Genomic DNA, 21,756 nt, shown 5'->3' with positions numbered 1-21,756 from the left:
CCTCAAACCCGTTGGATAATTACAAAGGCTAAGGCCCCTCTGCTACTACATCCATGATCCTCATACCTTCCTCACTCACAGTTGAATTTCAACTCCTATTTTTCTACTAAAAATATATGAGCTTTGTACTTACATAAAAGTCACTGCAAGCAGCTTGTGCACAGAGACGTGTTATGCAGTGCAGATAGAAGGTAGAGACAGACAGATTTCGATGCTCAGTGAAGCGGAACGCCTCAAAGTAGAATCTTGCAAATTGATCCTGCCCATTGGACACTATGTTGGTCTGCTGTTCTCTATTACATCTATAAAAGTCAAACAAATGATTTTAGCTAAGATTTCAACAGTAAATTCCTGATCTTGTGAGTCTTGCAAAAATGGAGTTTGAGCTGGCCCTTCTGTACTGGCGGCTCAGAATTTTATGGGGGAAATTTCTTCCCCACATTTGAATAATTTGTTGGCAAATGGAAGGCTTACCCAGAAAACTTGTCTGAGGAGTATGAAGTTAGATAAGGCAGCATATTTTAAAGAACTGCAACTCACCATTAATGGGGAAGTCGTAGTGGTGGCAAAAACATGGACTAGTTGTTTACAGTGACACAGTGGAGTCATGTATCCTTTCAATATTAAAAATTTGGAGTACTAAAGCAGGAGGTAAACCAACAGAAGGCGGTCTTATTTGGCACTAAAGGACACTACAGTAAAAGCACAGCTGCATAGAGGGAGGGTGCTGACAGAGTCAATGTTCCCTTGGATCTGGCTGCATATATGTTATCAGTTTGCCAGTAACAAGAGAATTAGGTGAGAGACATATGTGACCTTCCATGAATGAGTTAGGAAATAGGTTCGTTCCCCTTACCTGCTTAGCTAGAAGAAGCAGGAAGATAGGGGAGAGATGTGGACAGAGTGAGCTGCATTCTGGGGCAGGGAAATCTCTGCCCCGCCAGCTTAAGGGTAACTGGATCCAGCCACACTTTCTGGTCTTAGTGTAAAATTTGACCTGGAGCGTTTGCTGTCATGATCCTAAGTTGGCAATCAATCTATGAGGCTTCCAACCAATAACAGGGCTTAGCATATCAGCTACAGTGGTCTTCCAGGACTATCACCTGTTATCTGCCCAGTAGTATGGCACAGCCCTGGCACTGGGCTATAGTTACTTTGGCCATAAATGGGTTCAGACGGAGAACTTTCATTTCAGCTTCTTGCAACATGCTGCACCCATGCCCACCAGTCCTCTTATTAAGATATTCCTCACCAGCAGATGATGATCTGTACAGATGAAGCAGTGAGACTAACTACTGCACAGAACTTCGCTCGCTATAATCCACTCCAAGTGCAGGTTTCTCTTGTCATACAACAAGGGCATCATCATCATTAAGAGAATGGTGAAAGTAAGAAGGCTTTGCACATCTTTCTTATTGAGCCCATTAAGCATTACACAAACCCAAGTTGGGAGTTTGGCATCTTGTGGGAGGCAGGAGGCACCAATTCAAGCAATGCTCACTCCTGCTGGCCTTTCACATACACTTTCATTATGGAGGCACATTTTTCTTGAGGTTGGAGGTGGTGGCTGAAGAACAGTAAAATTATTCTTTGCTTCTACCTCAAGGCAGTTCTCTGTTGTCTGAGTGTTTCCTAGTGTGGTCAACAAAATATGGACCATTTTCTGTATGTTGGGAGCAGATGTAGCAGATGAAATTCATCATTGCCCCCATTGTTCCAGCTCAGCCTTTGGCCCACTGAGGAAAAGAGTATCTGAGGACTAGGAAGGTGGTGATGGTATTGTCACTGGACTGGTAATCCAGAGACCCGGGTTAATGCCCCACCATGGCAGATGGTAGAATTTGAATTCAATAAAAATCTGGGAATTAAAAAAAGTCGAATGATGACCACGAAACCATTGTCGTAAAAACCCATGCGATTCCAGACCCACAACAATGTGGTTGATTCTTCAATGCCCCATTTGAACAATAAATGCTGGCATAGCCAGTGACATCCACATCCCATGAACAAGTAAAAAAAATTCCCAAAACCAAGACAAAGGTGATGTCCACTTTCCTATGTGCTTTGGAGACTTACAGCAGGCATCTCAAAGCACTGGAGAAGTACCTTTGCAAGGCCGTCCAAATCCGAGAACAAGCATCCTCTATCAAGCCAACTTTCCCAGCTTTGAAGTACCCATTACTCAAAACCAGCTTCGGTGGGCAGGATGTGTAGTTTGTATCCCTGACACCTGACATGAGACTCCTGAGGCAGCTGCTCTGCTCAAAACTCAGTCATGGCAGGAGACTCCCAGAAGGACAACAGAAACGTGTTAGGGATGTCCTCAAAGCATCCCTGAAGAGGATCCTCGCTGACTTATGGGAGACCCTGGTTTCTGATCAGTTGAAATGGAGAAGGCTTATTTGGGAAGGCACTAAACACATCAAGAGATTTCATCAGGAATGTGCAAAGGAGAAGTCAAGGTGTTGGAGAGAGCATATAAACCTCTCAGACACCCTGGGCAGGATTTTTACCTCATCGGGCGGGCGTGGCAGGTGGACCCAGGAGCGGTCCTGCCAGTTAAAGGCCAGCCAGCATGAAAGGCGCACTGTAATGCTGAGCGCCTAGCAGACAAAGCACTTGATACTTGCTGATAGAAGCTGATACAAGTCCATTGCTGTGTATTGAAGGATGTAATTACTTGGAGACTTCATCATGTGATAATCTTCCTTGTATGAAAACAGCAGTTCTTGATCTTTGTTATTTGCAGGTTAAGTTCAGCAGATGGTACAACTCTAGGAACTTTTCTTGTGAAGCTGAGGTCCTAAAGATAGATCTTTTCTGATTTGTATAGATCTATAAACACAAATTCTGATATAGGAATAGTGGTTGAAAAATGTTTTCAGTGTTGCTGCACCTGCATCTGGAAGCCCCAACACAGCGCTCATCCGCGCCCTCCACCAGCATAGAGACACACACTTCGGTGGAACCTAGCTTTACAGTAGCCTCGGGATCACAATCTGGTGAGCACATTGCACTGTCTGATCAGCAGCAGACAGCAACAGGGATTTCCCAGGCGTCCAGCACTCAGAGGAATGCTGGAGGCAAGAAATTTGCTGAGTCTGAGTCAGATGACGAGCCTCTGGACTCGGTCATGTCACAGTTGTGGAGCTGCAAAGGCAAGTTTGGGAACATCAGGAAGGGATGTCCGCTGCACTCCTCAGAACGCAAGGCATGATGGAGGAGTCCGTCTGCCTTCAGGTTGTGGTGATAGTGCCAACCTGCCAATGCACCAAGGTCAACACTGGTAGGATGGTGGCCGCCATGGAGACTTTGGTACAGGATGTCGCTCTTGCACTGCTGCACGGGCTCAACATCGCTGATGCCATAGTTGGCCTCCAACAGTGTGTATGCGAGAGGGGTACGGGGCAGCTTGATCTCACTCCAGCTGCCCCTTCTCCTCAAGGCATCAGCCTGGGACCCTTGGGGTGGGGGTGGGGTGGGGGGGGTGTGGTCAGCAGCTGTATACTCAGGGCCCATCCATCCAGGTGACTCCGGGAGTGTCCAGCCCATCCGAATACCCTGTTCCTGTGACCTCAGCAGCTCCAGCTCCAGCTCCGCAGGCCGAGGTGGGTGCCACTGCCACACAGCAGGACCCTGAAAACAGCCAGGGCCCTCCAGGTCTCAGCCCTCCAGAGTATGCCAGCCAAGGTCGTCATAGACAGGGCGTAACAGTCAGCAGGCTGCCTTCACCTCTGCTGTGGATGTCCAGGGAGCATCAAGGTGTAGCGGCAGGGTTAGTAAGGTTAAGAAGATGTAGTTTCACAGCATGGACATGGGTGTTAATCACTTGTACATACTGTTCACTATTGTTAGTAGAGTCCCAGGAATGTCTCCCTGCTTTGTTCTGATGAACAGCGTTCGTGCTCAGGTGTGAAACCTTTCTGCATAAGATAAAGGCAGGTGTCTCAGTCCAGCGCCTCTTTCCTGTGCTTTGTGCAGCCTTCAGTCCAAAGTGATCGCCCTCACACTCACTAGACACATTACTGACGCCTGCACCTCGATGATGCTTGTCATTGCTGCCAGAATATTGTGGGCAGGTGTCATAGAATACCGTCACTCTCTCTCTGTGTGCCCTCAGCACCTTTAAGGGGGGGCACGCCCCCATCTTTTCAGCATCTGTGACCAGTGACCCTGTGCTCCTGAAGGGTCAGGTGCTGAAGGTAAACAAAGGATCAGATGCTTTTAAAGTTTTCTGGCTGCGTCTCTATGATATGACCCTGATCACAGGGCACAAGCAAGCTACCCTCAGCCAGACAGGAGTCAGACATTCTCAGAGGCTATGTGATGAGCGACTGTAAGGGCTTCCACTGCTTCTCCATGACAGGAGCATTTTCACAGAGGGTATGTGCATTTCCATAAGCCAGACTGGAGACAAATGTTCATAGATGCAAAGTGAAGATCTATGGTGTCTCTTCACTGCATGTCGTCATCACCCTCCACAAATGTAGCAGCTATGAGGGCCTCCCAAGCGCACCTGCCTTGTCTGGCCAACGCAAGGGCCTCATCGCCGTTATTGTCACCTTTGAGGACCTCCTCACTCTCATCCCTGTCGGTGTCTTCCTCATAGGAGGAGACCTCCAGCTCCTCCATCTCCTCTTCAGCCAGCTCCTCTCCCATTGCAGCAGCAGATGACGAAAATGCATGACACCCTCTGTGGACTATATTGCGGGGCTCTACCAGACCGGTCTAGGCACCAGAATCTCATCTTCAGCATCCTGATGGTCTGCTCCCCCCAGTTGTGAGTTGTAGCATGAGCCATGTTGTATCCTTGCTCTGCTGCAGTCTGAGGCTGACGTACAGGTGTCATCAGCCATATCCTCTGTGGGTAGCCCATGCCCCTGAGGAGCCATCCCTGCAGCCCCTGTGGATCCTGGAAGATATCAGGGATCTGTGACCAACTGGGAACGTAGGAGTCATGTACACTCCCTGGAAACTGTGCACAGACATGCAGGATGCATTTGTGGTGGTCGCATACCAGCTGCACATTCAGTGAATGGAATCCCTTGCAGCTGACATACATAGTTGACCGCATGCTGCGATGGAGATCTGAGTGCCATGTGAGTGTGGTCGATGGCACCCTGCACCTGTGGGAAACCTGAGACTTTGGCAAATCCAATCGCTCTTGCATTCTGGCTGTCCTAGCCCCGGGCGAAATGCACAAAGTTGTGTGCCTTCGTGAAAGTGTCATCCGTGACCTCGTGGATGCTACTTCACCAGGCTAGATGATCCTGATGTGCTCCTGCTGCAGGATGAAAGAGAGAGACATGAGAGTTATCATGGGTGTACTGAGAACCTGTCTTGGTTAAGTGTGATGGCCCCTTAACGCATCCCGTAGAGTGTTGGCCACCAATTGGATGGCCAGAGATTAATGCACTGCATGGCTGCCCGAAACCGCACCCACCTCTGCCTCACTCCACCCAACTAATTGGTGGCAGCTTCGGCCACAGGCCTGTATGCTGTGCTCTCAGCTCAGGCACGCGCATTCTCCTAACCTGCAATGCAAGGCTGTACTGTTAGCTTGAACCATGGGGGAGACTGGTCCAAACCGGGATGATGACATTACAAGGGGCTGTGAGCGTCTCCACCAGTGACTGCTCCATGGCCAGCTTTAGCAAGGAGATTGTACAACGTGCCCAGTCGTCCATCTGTTCTGCAGTCCACTAAAATACTGATTACTTTGCAGTCTACGCCTGAGGAGTAAAAAGCTTTGAAGCACTTGTGGCATTTTGATGCCTCTGCTTTGCTTGAGTAGGCAGAGAAGCTAGAGGCCCGACTCCAATCATATCAATGTGGCTGCACTTAAACTGTCTCAGCTGCAGAGGAATGGTCACTTTATACAAGGTTTCCCTAAAATGTGGCTTCTTCCCTCATGCACACCCTCCATCCCACACATGCTTGTACACTACCTTCAACCACAGGGCAGCCCTCCCCCCGTCCCCCACCCTATGCATTTCAACCACAGGGCAGCCCTTCCCCCCCGATGTGCCTCAACCTTGAAGTCCAACAGGCGACCCAGGCGAACACTGTGCAACATTACTGTGTATTCGTCTCCGAGTTTCCCTCAAAATGCAGCCCGCCAAGTGCACGCCTTTTATATGCTGTTGTGAAAGACGTCTGCGTGCAACTGTGCCGACGTGGGCGGACGATCCAGCAGTTGTGGCGGGGGTTGGGGGGCGATTCTGGCGGGCTGGGCTTATAATGATATGCAGATGTATTTCAATGAGGTTCCCGACATCCGATGGCAGGAAACACGGCTCACCATCGCAAACTGATTTCACAATGCCGTGAAACCGATTTTTTGCCTTCGCGCCATATTGTCCGCTAACGCCACCGAACATGCCCGACGCCAGCAGGCATGGACAATTCCAACCCTTGTGTTTCTCTTCTTTCCTCCCCAAAATAATATTACAAGAGTGGACGAATAACTAACTAAATACAGAATGTGCATGGAAGGCAAACAAGGGTGCCACTGCATACTATGATGATTTATTTATCTTTTGCTTCATCAGTATTTAAATTACATATTTCTCCTGAGGAAAGTGTAGGAAAATCATGGTGCCTTTTTAGGTAAAGAACACTCTACCGTTTTGTGTACTTTGTTCAAGGTCGGAAGTTGCCTGTACATATTTGGAGCAGTTACTCTACAAAGGTTGAATCACCTTGCCTCATTCCTAATCTCATAAAAGGGAAAAACAAATCTCTTGTCAATTCCCTTCCTTTTCAACATCAATTAAGTTACATAAAATGCTAAATTTTCTCAACCATGTAGTGACTGGCTTCAAGGCAGGGTGGGTGGGTGGGGCCAGAGAAATAGCAGGTAGGTACGTCAGGATGGCTCCCTGGCAAGTTTCCTGGGGGTGGCCTGGAAAATAGATTTGCTGCCCACACTAAAGAGATGGGCAACCAATTTCTATATTTAAGACCTCAATTAAGGGCGGTTTAGAAGGTGCCCTGCCTTGAAGCCAATTTAATGGAGGTGGCCTCAATGCAGAAGTCTGGGGTCCATTGGAGTTAGAGGCTCCATTTAATGGGGAGGCATGGTGCTAATAAACAGCTATGACCGCAGCAGTGCCTGTTACCATGGGTGGCTTTCCCCTCTTGTCCGATGGCCCTATGCCTTTTGGATCTTCATATATCCCCCATTTTTAGTTGGTGACTGGGAATGTAGGTGCCCTCATGCCTCCCTATATATTTCAGCAGCGCCCACCTCTGCCAATCTTTATGTGCTAGATTGCGTTGTATTTGGCCCCTCCAGACTGGGAGCCTCCCTGCCATCTTTAATTTGATGGTGAGCATGGAAGCAGCCAATTATGAAGCTGCCTGTAGGAAAATAGCTTCACCATTCTGGCTCCCAGCTAGTGTGGGCTCAGGATCCCATTTGGTCCCAGTATCGGGGTCCTGAAGCCTGTGGGAAAATCCTGCCCAGAATCTTTTTACAATTACATGATATTTCAGGTTACTAAAGCTGGTAGAAATTGCAAGAAAGATTTAGCATAACTGAAATGTTAGCACAACACATATGATCTATCAACCTTTATTGCAAGGGGCTTGCAGTACAAGATTAGGGAGGTCTTGCTGCAATGATACAGTGCTTTGATGAGACTGCACCTGGAGCATTGTGTACAATTTTGGTCCCCGTACCTAAGGAATGAGATGTTTGCCTTGGAGGCAGTGAAGTGAAGGTTCATTAGATTGATTTCTGGAATAAGAGTGTTTTCCTATTAGGAGAGATTGAGTAGAATTACCACTAGAGTTTAGATGTATGTAAGATAATATCATTGAAACATATAAAAGAGTTTGACAGGCTAGATGCTGAGAGGCTATTTCCCCTGGCTGGCAAGTCTAGAACTAGGGGTAATAGTCTCAGGATACAGGATGGACATTTTGGACTGAGGTTAGGAGAAATTTCTTCACTCAGAGGGTTGTGAATCTTTGGAATTCTCTACCTTAGAGGATATATTTAAGACCAAGATCGATAGATTTTTGGATATTAAGGGAATTAGGTGATATGGGCAAGTGAAGTTGAGTTAGAAAATCAGCCATGATTCTATTGGATGGTGGAAAGGTTATATGACCTGCTATTTCTTTTGACCTTTGTCTTTCTGCTAAAGTTTGGTGTCTTTAATGTAGAAAATATCTAAACAACTTTACAAATAAGCAAGAGAAAATAAATAAAATGGACAAAGCCACTGTGGTAAAGTTAGCAGAGCTGCCCAGAAGCTTGAATGAAAGATAGGATTTGAGAAGCTTTATTAAATGTGGGGAAAGAAATGAAGAATTTTGGTGTTGGAATCCCAGACAGTAGGTTAAGGTAACTGAAGGCTCTGCCACCAATAGTGGGAGAAAGGGAGGGCGGGATGACATAAAGCCAGAATTGTAAGACTGAAGGATGCAAGAAGAGATATAGGGCTAGAAATTCATCTGACAGCAATGGAATAGAATAAACGGGTGACTGATCTAATACCGCCTGTTCTGTGCCACTGCCCAAGATAAATTTCTTGTTCATAAATACTGGAAGAGGTTGTAGAAATAGATTGAAATGAGGCAGTAAAGGGGATTTTTAAAACGGTGAAGATTTTAAATTCAATGTGTGTTGAACAGGGAGGCAATGTAAGCCAGTAAGAATAATGTTGATGGGTAAATGGTACTTAGTGTTGGACAGGATACCAAAAGCTGAATTTTTAAAAATTCATTCGGGGATGTGGGCTTCGCTGGCTGGGCTTGCATTTATTGCCCATCCCTAGTTGCCCTTGTGCAGCTGGTGGTGAGCTGCCTTCATGAATCGCTACAGCCCATGTGGTGTAAGTACACCCACAGTGCTGTTAGGAAGGGAGTTCCAGGATTTTGACCCAGCGACATTGAAGGAACGGCAATATATTCCCAAGTCAGGATGGTGAGTGACTTGGAGGGAAACTTCCAGATAGTGGTGTTCCCAACAAACATTATTTGCAACAGATGTAAATAAGTTGAGAGGTTGTTCCTGGGTCTACCATCTTACTATTATGAAAGCAGGAAAGTCTGAAGAAGCTATTTTTGGCCCTTATCTTTTGCTCCTCAGATCAAAGGGTCTGAGAGGAATCACAGCATAGCTGTTTTATAGGTGCAATCTGATTTCTACATCTAATAGTTCACCCAAAAAGTTTCAAGAAATATGGGGGTCACAATGGGGAATGAATGAAAATACATATGAGTAAGCTGATAGAAAGAAATTAAATTGGATGAAAACTATTATAAGCAGTGAGGTTTGGAGTACTCACCCAATGAAGAGATCATAAGTTTGTGAAGAATTTAAGTGAAAAGGTGAGGTTGAAGTATAGCAGCGATCAAGAAGGACATTGAACCTGTGTGGTAGAAAATAAGTTATAATAAATATTAAGCAAGCGCATGAGAATTTTCACATAGAGCAGATTATGTCTTTCTTTTCTGTTTCCCTACTTTTAAATTACCTTTGGATTTTGTATCCTCCTGAGAGCAAGTCATTCACTTACTTTCTCAATGGTTTCTAGGGAGTTGATTTTGCTGGACTTCACCTGGCATTAACCAAGTAGTAACAGTGTCAAAGTGGGCTCAGTAAACTTACCACCCAGTCAACACTGTCAATATGTGGCTAGCTTTATTTTGAACAGTCTATTTTTATTATAGAAATTGAAGATTTATGATGTAAATAGAATTGCCATTTTAGGTCGGAGCATATGCTTTGCCGGCCCGGTCTATTTCCAGAAAGGAAGAGCCTTGCCAGAGTAAGAACTGAATTATTTTTATGTGCTCTCCTGTGGTCACTCTGTAGTCTATGGGGAAATGAAAATCGGGAGAGAGATGTTTAACGGGAAGCTGAATCAATATCGCCCATTTGACATTATCAGCCAAAGACAAAATTACTCCCAATGTAATTTAGTTTAACATTTTGATTAGCTACAATGCACAATGCACACTCATTTCCACAAATACACATAGGAATTTATTTTGTTCATTTGTTGTTGTGAAAAATATTATTTTCAGGATTAACAAGGAAACCAAATTTTGTTCTGTACATTGAGGCTGATTAGAATGTATATTATGATTTATTTACATTTTTAAGGAAGTAATGTTGCCTTCTTAGTTATGGAATCTGTCAATCTTATTTGTCATTCAAATCTTAATTTAAAATATACAAATTAGATAAGGCAAAGCTTAGAGGGTGAAGGAGGGCTTTAACTGAGCGTAGTTCATCTTGCCTAAAGCTAACCTGACCTCCTGTTAGTTAACTATGGCTTTGGTTTTTGATTCAGAGTGATGATTTAACTGGAAAATTATTCATGAAGAAATTAAATGTATACTTTCAATATTAGCGATTTTCCAGTATGGATTCACTAGCTCTCAAATGACACTGTATAGTTAGTTTCTACTTTAGGAAGAGGACATGAGCTCAAGTATTAAAATGAATTAAATCTTAGTGACACTTAACCTATCATTTCTAAACAGTCCACACAAACTCACATTTGGCATTTCTTGGGCTAATGATCTGTTGTAAAACAAACCATGTTCAACTTGATCTTCCTTTTGTCTGATCCCACACTTGTTTAGATGTCTATTTGTTGTGTTTTCACTATCTCATTTGTCCTTTGCCTTTTTGATTTCAAAAGATCTGACTGAGCTTACACATGAGCATATGAACTAGGACCAGAAGTAGGCTGCTCAGCCCCTTGAGCCTGCTCCCCCATTCTAATTATAAAAGCCATCTGAAATTTTCAGGCATAACAAAAAGAACAAATCTTCTTACTTGTTGGTTAAATTGATAGCTTTTACTTCGACATAAATCTTGGTTTTCAAAGTGAGTCCAAATTCTGGAATAGTCAAGGCATTTGTGTATGCTGCATCCTGAAAAAAATGTAGTTTTATCACACTTATGACATGATAGTTGTAATATTTTTGTACAGTAATCTGATTTTTCAGCCACTTTCCATAGCCCTAAATCTGAAAGCAATTCAAATCTAATAGCGTTCATGACTTTGAAAACCATGTTCAACTTGATCTCCCTTTTGTCTGATCCCACGCTTGCCCGGATGCCTATTTGCTGTGTTTTCACTATCTCATTTGTCCTTTGCCTTTTTGATTTCAAAAGATCTGACTGAGCTTACATATGAGCATACGAAGTAGGAGCAGAAGTAGGCTGCTCAGCCCCTTGAGCCTGCTGCCCCATTCAATAAGATCATGGCTGAGCTGATTGTAACCTCAACTCTACATTCCCGTCTTACCTGATAACCTTTCACCCCCTTACTTATCAAGAATCTATCTACTTCTGCCTTAAAAATATTTAAAGACTCTGCTTCCATTGCCTTTTCCCCCTTTTTTTGAATCGTCTTCTTCTGTTTCCATCCTCTTGTTCCTCCTGGATCCACTAAACCTGCCCTTCTGCTTTATCTCAAATGCCAATTTTAACTCAGGGCATGAGTTTGTTGTTGGGCCACCAGGGGGAGTGTCAAGCTCACTAACTCATGGCAGTGAGACCTGGACCATTTTAACACCAGGGTTTTTTTTTCCATCTTGCAGGTGAATCACCTGCCCAATCCCAAAATGAATTGATATCTGGCTGGTGAGTGGGAGTGACATCTTGGGCAGCAGGACACCTGTATGAACATGCCCAGACATTCATGTATGTGCCTGAAATATGTGAGCATGAGTACATTTCCAACTCAGAGGGAGAGGATGCTGTCTTTATTTTAACCACCCACATGCCCTGTACACTTGGGCATTGGGGTTAAAGTCAGTCAATCTTTTTATTGAAAATCACCACCACAATATTAGCTATATGAATTCCATTACTTCCTCACTCTTATACCAGCCTAGATATTATTAACAAATGTGAAAACTACGGTACAAGGACCTTTAACTCACTGAGACCAAATGCAACTGTTTGACTCCTCTTCATTACTCCCTCTGACCATGACCCAGCCACTGAATACCAAACTGGACTTGAAAGAACCTTCTCTCTTTGTAGATGATTGCCCACAATACCTCCAATCTCATTCCCCTATCCTTTTTTCTATCTTTTTCCCAAGCTTAGAAAGCAGCATTGCAAATGCAGCCCCAGGTTAGTTTTTTCCCCGGTTAAAAGACCATAAGACAAAGGAGCAGAAGTAGGTCATTCAGCCCATCGAGTCTGCCCTGCCATTCAATGAGATCATGGCTCATCTGATAAGCCTCAACCCCACTTTCTTGGCTTTTCTCCATAACCCTTGATTCCCTTGCTGATTAAAAATCTGTCTATCTCAGCCTTGAAAATACTTATCAACCCAGCCTCTACAGCTCTCTGTGGTAAAGAATTTCACAGATTAACAATCCTCTGAGAGAAGGAATTCCTCATCATCTCTGTCTTAAAAGGGTGACCCCTTACTCTGAGATTATGCCCTCTGGTCCTAGAATTTCCCACAAGGGGAAACAACCTCTCAGCATCTACCCTATCAAGCTCCCTAAGACTCTTATATGTTTCAATAAGGTCCCCTGTCATTCTTCTAAACTCCAATGAGTACAGGCCCAACCTACTCAACCTCTCCTCATAAGAAAATCCCTCCATACCCAGGATCAACCTAGTGAACTTTCTCTGGACTACCTCCAATGCCAGTACATCTTTCCTTAGATAAAGGGACCAGAACTGTTCACCGTATTCTAGGTGTGGTCTAACTAGTGCCTTGTATAGTATTAGCAAGACTTCCCTATTTTCATATTCCATTCCCTTTGAAATAAAGGCCATTTGCCTTTCCTATCACCTGCTGAATGTGTATGCTAGCTTTTTGGGATTCATGCTCGAGGATCCCCAAATCCCTCTTGCTGCAGATTTCTTCAGTCTTTCTCCATTTAAGTAATATTCAGCTCCTCTATTCTTTCTGCCAAAGTGCATAACCTCACATTTTCCCACATTATATTTCATCTGCCAAGTTTTTGCCCACTCACTTAACCTATCTATATCCCTTTGTAGACACCTTGTGTCATCCTCACCACTTGACCTCCCACCTATTTTTGTGTCATCTGCAAACTTGGTGATGGTACTTTCATTTCCTTCATCCAAGTCATTAATATATATTGTAAATAATTGTAGCCCCAGCACTGATTCCTGTGGCACTCCACTAGTTTTAACTTGGCATCCTGAAAATGCCCCCCCTGTATCCCAACTCTCTGACTTCTATTAGTTATCCAATTCTCTATCCATGCTAATATACTGCCTCCAACACCATGGGCTCTTATCTTATTAAGGAGTCTTATGTGCAGTACCTTTTCGAATACCTTTTGGAAATCCAAATATATTACATCTACTGGTTCCCCTTTATCTATCCTGCTTGTTACCTCCTCAAAGAATTTTAACAAATTTGTCAGACATGATTTATCCTCATGAAGCCATGCTGGCTCTTGATTATATTGTGCATTTCTAAATGCTCTGCTATTACATCCTTTATACTAGACTCTAACATGTTCCCAATGAAGCTAACTGGCCTATGGTTACCTGTTTTTTGTCTCCCTCCCTTTTTGAATGAGGGTGTTATATTGGCAGTTTTCCAATCCTCTGGGAAGAATTCTTGGAAGAATCTAAGGATTCTTGGAAGATTACTTCTAGTGCATCCACTATCTCTGCAGCTATTTCCTTTAATATCTTAGGATGCAATTCACCAGGTCCAGGTGACTTATCATCCTTTAGCCCCATTAGTTTCCCTAGTACTTTTTCTCTAGTGTTAGTTATTATATTTATTTCCTTGCCCCTCTTGTCCCTTGATTATTTAGTATTTTTGGTATGCTATTAGTGTCTTCTACCGTGAAGACTGATGCAAAGTATTTATTCAACTCTTCTGCCATTTCCTGGTTCCCTATTATTATTTCCCCAGCCTCATTCTCTAAGGAGCCTATATTGGCTTTGGCCTCGAAACTCTTACTGTCCGTTCTTATATTACTTGCTAGTTTACTTTCAAAGTTTATTTTCTCCCTCTTTATTGCGTTATTGGTCATCTTCTGTTGGTTTTTAAAACTTTCCCAATCCTCTGGCTTACCACTAATTTTTGCCACATTGTATGTTTTTTCTTTAAATTTGATACTATCCTTAACTTCCTTGGTTACCCATGGTTGGTTTATCTCCTTCCCACAATCCATCTTCCTCAATGGGATATACCTTTCTTGTGAACAATTTTCTTAAACTTTTGCCATTGTTCATCAACCGTCTTTTCTGCTAAACTCCTTTCCCAGTCCACTCCATCCAACTCTACCTTCATTCCTTTGTAATTTCCCTTATTTAAGTTTAGCACAGTTGTTTCTGACCCAAGTTTCTCACTCTCAGACTGAATGCCAAATTCTACCATACTATGCTCACTGTTTCCTAGGGTATCTTTTACTCTGAGATCATTTATTAAACCTGCCTCATTATGCATTACTAGATCTTAAAATACCCTGATCCCTGGTTGGATCCACAACATATTGCTCTAGGAAACTGTCCCGAATACACCCTATGAATTCTTGCTTGTGGCTCCCTCTGCCAATTTGATTTTCCCAATCTACATGAAGATTAAAGTCACTTGTGATCAATATACTGCCTTTTTTACATGCCCTCATTATCTCCTGCTTTATTCTCTGTCCTACAGTATAGCGACTGTTAGGGGGCCTATAGACTACTCCCACCAGTGTCTTCTTCCCTTTGTTATTTCTTACCTCCACCCATATGGATTCCACATCTTCCAATCCAAGATCATTTCTTGCTATCGTACTTATTCCATCTCACATTAACAAAGCTACCCCACTACTCTTTCCTTCCTGCCTGTCCTTTCGAAAAGTCATATACCCCTGAATATTTAGTCCTCTGCTTTAATCTCCTTGTAACCATGTCTCTGTAATGGCTATAAGATCATTAACCTCTATTTGTGCTGTTAATTGATTTATTTTGTTCTGAATACCACCTACATTAAAGTAAAGAGTCACTAAATTTGCCTTTTTACCAATTTTTTCCTCTTTGACCCTATTTGCCCTATTTTTTTTATGTTTGTACACTCTGTCCCTTCCTGTCACATTCTGGGTATCATTACCTAAATAGCTGTCTTGCAGTGCCACCATATTGCCTTGCTTTGTAAGCCTACGTATGCCCTCTCCAGAACCCTCCTCCCCTCTATTTAATTTCATTGTAGTTTCACTGTACAATCCTTTTATGTGGACGCTACTCTCTAATCCTAATCAAATCTCTATCTACCTACATCTATAACCACTATGGTAACTTCAAATTCTCTAGCCTTATTTATTATTTTGCTGGGGGTGTTCTTTGGGCAGCATCTCAACTGACAGCTTAGTCTGTCTTCTGAACTTATAGGCCTGAATATTTCAGGTGGTGGGCGGGCTCGGCGGGAGCAGGCGGGGGTGGTCACGTGTGGGCGAAAGAACGCTTCAATCTCCCTGAGGCATGGAGCTGCCTCAGGGAGATTGAATCGATGTTCAAATAATTAAATAAATAGTTGAAAAATTTATTTAAACATGTCCCCTCATTGTCACATGAGATGAGACATGTTTTTATTTATAGGAAAAGTATTTATTTATTTAATAAAAGATTTAGGAAACCTCATCCTGCTCGTGGATGATGTTTCCTAAAAAACGCGAAGGCCGCTTGGCCTTTTCGCTGCCCGCCAACTGTAAGGTTGGACAGGCAGCATTACCAATGACATCAATTACTTTCTTAATGGCCTTAATAGGCCGTTTACATCCCAGCAGGTGCGCAGCTGACTGCGGCACGTGCCTGACGAAAGAAATATCGCGGGACTGCGCAATGATGTCGGGACGCACACCCGATGTCATCATGCATCATTTACATGTCGGTATGTTGGGCCCACCCCTGCGCACCGACTGAAAAATCCTGCCCATAGAATCAAACAATGGTTACAGCACAGAAGGAGGCCATTCGACCTGTCATGCCCATATTGACTCTCTGCAAAAGCAACTCCACTAATCCCACTCCACTGTCCTTTCCTTGCAGCCCCTGCAATTTTTTTCTCTTCAGGCGTTTATTCAACTCTCTATTAAATGCCCTCACCACACTGTCTGGCAGTGCATTCTAAATCCTGACTACTCACTGCGTAAACTTTTTTTCCTCATGATAGCATTGGTTCTTTTGCCATTCACCTGAAATCGGTGTCCATTGGTTCTCAGTGCTTCCGCCAATAGAAACAGTTTCTCTCTATCTACTGTTGCTGGACCCCTCTTGATTATTGAGCGCTTCTGTCAAATCTCATTGCATCCTTTTCAAAGGAGAACATCCCAGCTTCTCCAGTCTATCCATATAACTGAAGTCTGTCATCCCTGGAACCATTCTCATAAATGTTTTCTGCACCCTCTCTAAAGCCTTCACATCCTTTCTAAAGTGTGGTGCCCAGAATTGGACACAATACTCCAGTTGAGGTCAAACCAGCATTTTATAAAGTTTTGTATTCTATGCCTCTATGTATAAAGCCAAGGGTTCTGTATGACTTTTAACCACTTTCTTAACATGCCTCGCCACCTTCAATGATTTGTGCACATATAATTGTTTACATCCTCAAGCTTTCTCCCATGATGGAGTTTGGTCAATTTTCTAGGAATTTAAATGACTGGACAAAGAAAAATCAGGCAGGATCTAAAATCCCTGGATATAGGAATCTGCCTCTATCCCTTCAAATTCTGCTTCAGACATCTTCAATGTAATACATTTAAGAGATGTATTAATCAAGGGAAAAGGTTTGGATGTCAGATATTCCTAAATTCATTTAACTTGTGTGAATTAAGTTTTGGTGAAATTTTGCAATTTTGATATCCTGTTGACGACACAGATGATCAGGCAACTTACACTGTAAAGCTGAAGAGTGAGGGTGCTCCTGAAAGTACCATTATTATCCTTGATGGCTATACTTACTCCTGCCCTGTAAATACAGTTACATAAATCAATCAGCATGAAATCATAATGATAAATTGCACCAAAATTCTCTTATTATCATACCCGATGCATCCAATATACTTATCAATTGAACCCTGTAATAACGTGGCAGTAAAAAGCTACACAATTGATTGAATGGTTCAGATTTGCATTGATTACTCCATAGCCAAAATGGAACATTGATTTTTCTGGATCTTCTGAATCAAACAGGATATTCTCCATTTAGAGGGTTGAGATGCTGAAATGAGAATTGGAAAAGAGGAATATGATATATGGGACTGTGGTGAGTCAGTTAGTCTCAGCTGGGGTGCTGATTGGAGTGCAATTTGGCACATGTGCTCTAGGGAAGGGGGAATTCAATTAGGGTTATCACTTTTGATCACAATCTAGCCAGTGAACATAATTGTGATGTGACTTTTCAATGTAAAGTAGGAGCCTGTCTGATGGAGTGGGTGCCCTGTCCCTGTTCACAGGTAAATTACAATGGAGTGCCACATGGAAGGTGGAAATCCACATCTTTGTTTTGATATATCAGAAAACATCACAAGCAGTTATATTAAACATAATAAGTAAAAGATGCAACAAAAATAAAATGAAATCAAATGTTTTCTAAAGAAGCGTGTTAACTCTGAAATATTTAGACGTTCATCTCAGACTTTAAAAAAATCCTATTCTAAAGTTGATTCACCTAAACAAACAAGAAACAAATTCTTCACTTACACATCCACCCTAGTATCATTGATAAAATACTCCAAAGGGTAGGAGCAGGAATACAAATACAACAGTTCCTGGTTATATGTTATGACATTTGCTACCGGGTCATTTGTTTCTATCATACCACTGACTTGGACAAACTGGATGTTTGAAAAGTCTTTAAAAGCGCCCGTTCCTTGAGCACTGGTGATCTGTACATAGAAGAAAATATATATAAATATCAGAGTAAAATAATTGATGTTTAAAAGATATTCAAGACTGAAACATATTTTTAGGCAGTGGTAATAACATGGCCTCCGGGCCACTTGTAGACCATAGAACCATAGAAAAGTTACAGCACAGAAAGAGGCCATTCAGCCAATTGTGTCTGTGCTGGCCAATAAAGAGTTAAAAAAGAAACTAGCTGCTCATTTTAATCTCACTTTCCAGCACCTGGTCCGTAGTCTTGCAGGTTACAGCACGTCAGGCACAGATCCAGGTACCTTTTAAATGAGTTGAGCATTTCAGCCTCAACCACCAATTCGGGTAGTGAACTCCAGATGCCCACCACCGTCTGGGTGAAGAAGTTTTTCCTCATGTCCCCTCTAATCCTTCTATTAATTACCTTAAATATATACCCTCTGGTTATTGACCTCTCAGCTAGGAGAAACAGGTCTTTCCTGCCTATCTTATCTAGACCCCTCATAATTTTGTACACCTCATTTAGGTCACCCCTCAGCTTCCTCTTTTCTAAGCAAAACAACCCTAGCTTATTCAATCTTTGCTCATAGCCACAATTTTCAAGCCTTGGCAATATTCTTGTAAATCTCCTCTGCACTCTCCCCAGAGCAATTATGTCCTTCCTGTAATGTGGTGAGCAGAAGTGTACACAAAATTTCAGTTCCAGCATTACATCCCTGCTTTTGTATTCAATTCCTCGTCTAATAAAGGAAAGCATTCCATATGCTTTTTTTTAACCACCATATCCCCCGGTCTTGCCACCTTCAGGGACCTGTGGACATACACTCCAAGGTCTCTCACATCCTCTACCCCTTCAATATCCTCCCGTTTATTGAGTATTCCCTTGCTTTGTTTGCCCTCCCCAAATGTATTACCTCACACTTCTCCGGATTGAATTCCATTTGCCACTTTTACGCCCACTCAACCAAACCATTGATATTGTTCTAGAGACAACAGCTATCCTATCCTCTTCACTATCAACTACATAGCCAATTTTTGTGTCATCTGAAAATTTCCCAATCATGCCTCCCACATTTAAAACTAAATTATTAATATATACAACAAACAGTAAGGGCCCCAACACTGAGCTCTGTGGAACGCCACTGGAAATTGCTTTCCATTCGCAGAAAAATCCATTGACTATTACCCTTTGTTTCCTGTCACTGAACCAATCATGGGTCCAACTTGCCACCTTCCCCTGCATCCCAAGGGATTTCACCTTTTTGACCAGTCTGCCTTGTTAAATGCCTTACTAAAATCCACGTAGGCAACATCCAGTGCACTACCTTCATCAATCCTCCTGGTTACTTCCTCAAAAAATTCTGTTGAGTTAGTAAGACACGATCTTCCCCTAGCAAAACCATGCTGACTATCTCTGATCAATCCGTGCCTTTCTACATGACAGTTCATCTTGTATTTCAGAATTGATTCCAATAATTTGCTCACCATGAAGTCAGACTGACTGGCCCACAATTATCTGGCCTATCCCTTGCACCCTTTTAAAATGATGGTACAACATTTGCAGACCTCCAATCCTCTGGAACCTCACCTGTGTCTAGTGAGGATTGGAAAATGATCCTCATAGTATCCACTATTTCCTCCAAGGCTTCCTTTAACAACCTGGGAAACAATCCATCCGACCCTGGTGATTTATCCACTTTCAAGGATGTCAGCCATTACCTCCTCTCTCATTATGCTTATTGTATCTAAAATTTCACAGTCCCCCTCTTTACCTAGAATGTCTGCATCATCCCTCTCTTTAATGAAGACAGAGACTCTAAAGTATTCATCAAGAACCCTGCCCACATCTTCTGCATCAACGCATAAGTTATCATGTACATTTCTGGTAGGCCCTACCCTTTCCTTAGATATTCTCTTGCTCTTAATGTACTGGTAAAACATTTTTGGGTTTTCTTTGATTTTACCTGCCAATATTTTTTCGTATCCTCTGTCTGCTTTGCGAATTTTCTTTTTTACTTCACCCCTGTACTTTATATACTCCTCTAGGCTTTCTACAGCACTAAGCTTTTTGTGACTGTCACAAGCTTTCTTTTTCAACTTTATCTTACCCTGTGTGTTTCTGGATAACCAGGGGGCTCTAGATTTGACAGTACCATCCTTTTTCATTGTGGGGACATGTCTACATTATGCTCGTAGAATCTTGCTTTTGAATGATTCCTACTGATTTGACAGCATTTTGCCTTCTAGTAGCAGTATCCAGTCCACTTTTGCCAGTTCACCTACCAGCTTTGTAAAATTTGTCTTCCCCCAATTTAGAACTCCTGTTCTATCTTTGTTCTTTTCCATAATGATACTAAATCTGTATTATCATCACAATCTCCAAAATGGTCCCCCAATGCTGCTATATCCACTTGCCCAGCTTCATTTCCTAAGACTAAATCTAGAATTGCATCTCCCCTCATTGGGCTCATTGACTAAAAAAGCTCTCTTGAATGCAGTTCAAGAATTTTGTGCCCTCTGTGCTCCTCACACTGTTTTTATCCCAATTGATTGGGGGTAGTTGAAGTCTCCAACTGTTATTGCCCTATTGTTTTTGCACTCAGAAATTTGACTACATATTTGCTCTTCTAACTCCCTTCCACTATTTTGGCATCTATAGTACAGTCTATATTCTCATATTCTCTGCAAACTTTGCTGATCCATTTATTTCACAGCTTCCCAGGTGATCACCCAAATGAGGATGGCAACTGATCTGAGATTCAGTGTTTAAAAGATTATGACATGCTTGAGTGTGAGGAACGTTCATCCGTTTAGGACAATGCTACAATCCTCTCATTGCTACATGCAAGCTGTTTGTGAAATGTTTCCACTACTCTGTCCACATGTCCATTCTATGTGAAGAAGAATTTCTTGTTATCTGTTCTAAAGTTACCTTTTGCTAATTTAAAAATGCGCCCCTTGTCTACTTACACAGATTAATTTAAAGTTAATATTCTGCATTAACGTTTTCCTTACCATTAATTACCTTACAGGCGTCTAAAAAAAAATCACCTCTGAGATACCTCCTTTCCAGCCTGAAAGCTCAAGTTTCTCCAATCTTTCTTCATTACAAATTTCCCTAACAGTGGGGATCAGCCTTGTGGCTCTTTTTTGTACTGCCTCCAATGCTGGAATTTCTTCTTTGTCTCTGGGCAATCCAGATGGACTCAGTGTTTGAACATAACTTCCTCTGACTTGCATTCAGTTTGCTAATTGCTACTCTACATTGATGGTATGAGTTTGCCAGCAAGTCTTTACCCATCGATTTTTTAATATCATACATGGAGGATATTCATTTCCTATCTGTAGTATTTTATACTTGTTTGTGATAAATTTAATCTGTCATATTTAGGCCCACTCACATATCATGTTTGGCTCATTCTGTAATGCCAGGCCTACCACCGTTGATTCCACTGACTCTGCTAGCTCCTAAAGCAGCCTTTCAGACAACTTTTGATTTATTTATCTTTTGTCTGTTTTCAGCATTCACATGCCTGGATACCTTAAGATCTTGTAATGTAGCCGCAAGAAGTTTTAAACAGAGAAAACACACCAGCCAGCTGGAAGTGTTGTTCTCTTTGATTTTATTGCTCACCAGCCAAAAAGGCAAGACAATCCCAAATGCTATCAAAGGGCAGAGCTATTGTGGCTTCCATAAAGCAAGTGAAATGACTCTGTTTGAATTGTCCTTGCTAAAGCGTTATTTACTTTCCTGTCCGAATGAGAAACTGTTTAGACTTCACTCAACAGTTGCTCACAGTAATATCATTGAAACAAGAACCTCAGGGTTTGGGAAATAGCAGTTGCCAACTTGTGTCTCATCATTCCATGGTTTAATATTACAGTATTCCAGCAAATGACCCTTGAGCAAGTCA

At 42.6% G+C, this 21,756-nt stretch overlaps 1 protein-coding gene across 1 annotated transcript in view; it reads right to left on the bottom strand.

Annotated features, from left to right (window-relative positions):
• The window catches only part of LOC121290433 (zona pellucida-like domain-containing protein 1), a 46,396-nt gene that overhangs the window by 9,804 nt on the left and 14,836 nt on the right, over positions 1-21,756 (bottom strand). Inside the window, exons 3-7 of the mRNA XM_041210870.1 lie at positions 17,669-17,853; positions 16,862-16,934; positions 10,802-10,899; positions 9,300-9,383; positions 134-302 (exon numbers count right to left, since the gene is read on the bottom strand). Of these exons, the coding sequence (XP_041066804.1) occupies positions 134-302; positions 9,300-9,383; positions 10,802-10,899; positions 16,862-16,934; positions 17,669-17,853 (609 nt within the window). The remainder of the gene's footprint in view (positions 1-133; positions 303-9,299; positions 9,384-10,801; positions 10,900-16,861; positions 16,935-17,668; positions 17,854-21,756) is intronic.

This window comes from Carcharodon carcharias, chromosome 18, assembly GCF_017639515.1.
Source record: "Carcharodon carcharias isolate sCarCar2 chromosome 18, sCarCar2.pri, whole genome shotgun sequence".
Lineage (NCBI taxonomy): Eukaryota > Metazoa > Chordata > Chondrichthyes > Lamniformes > Lamnidae > Carcharodon > Carcharodon carcharias.
The sequence above is the reverse complement of the archived record's forward strand: the minus strand, read 5'-3'. Positions and strand labels throughout refer to the sequence as shown.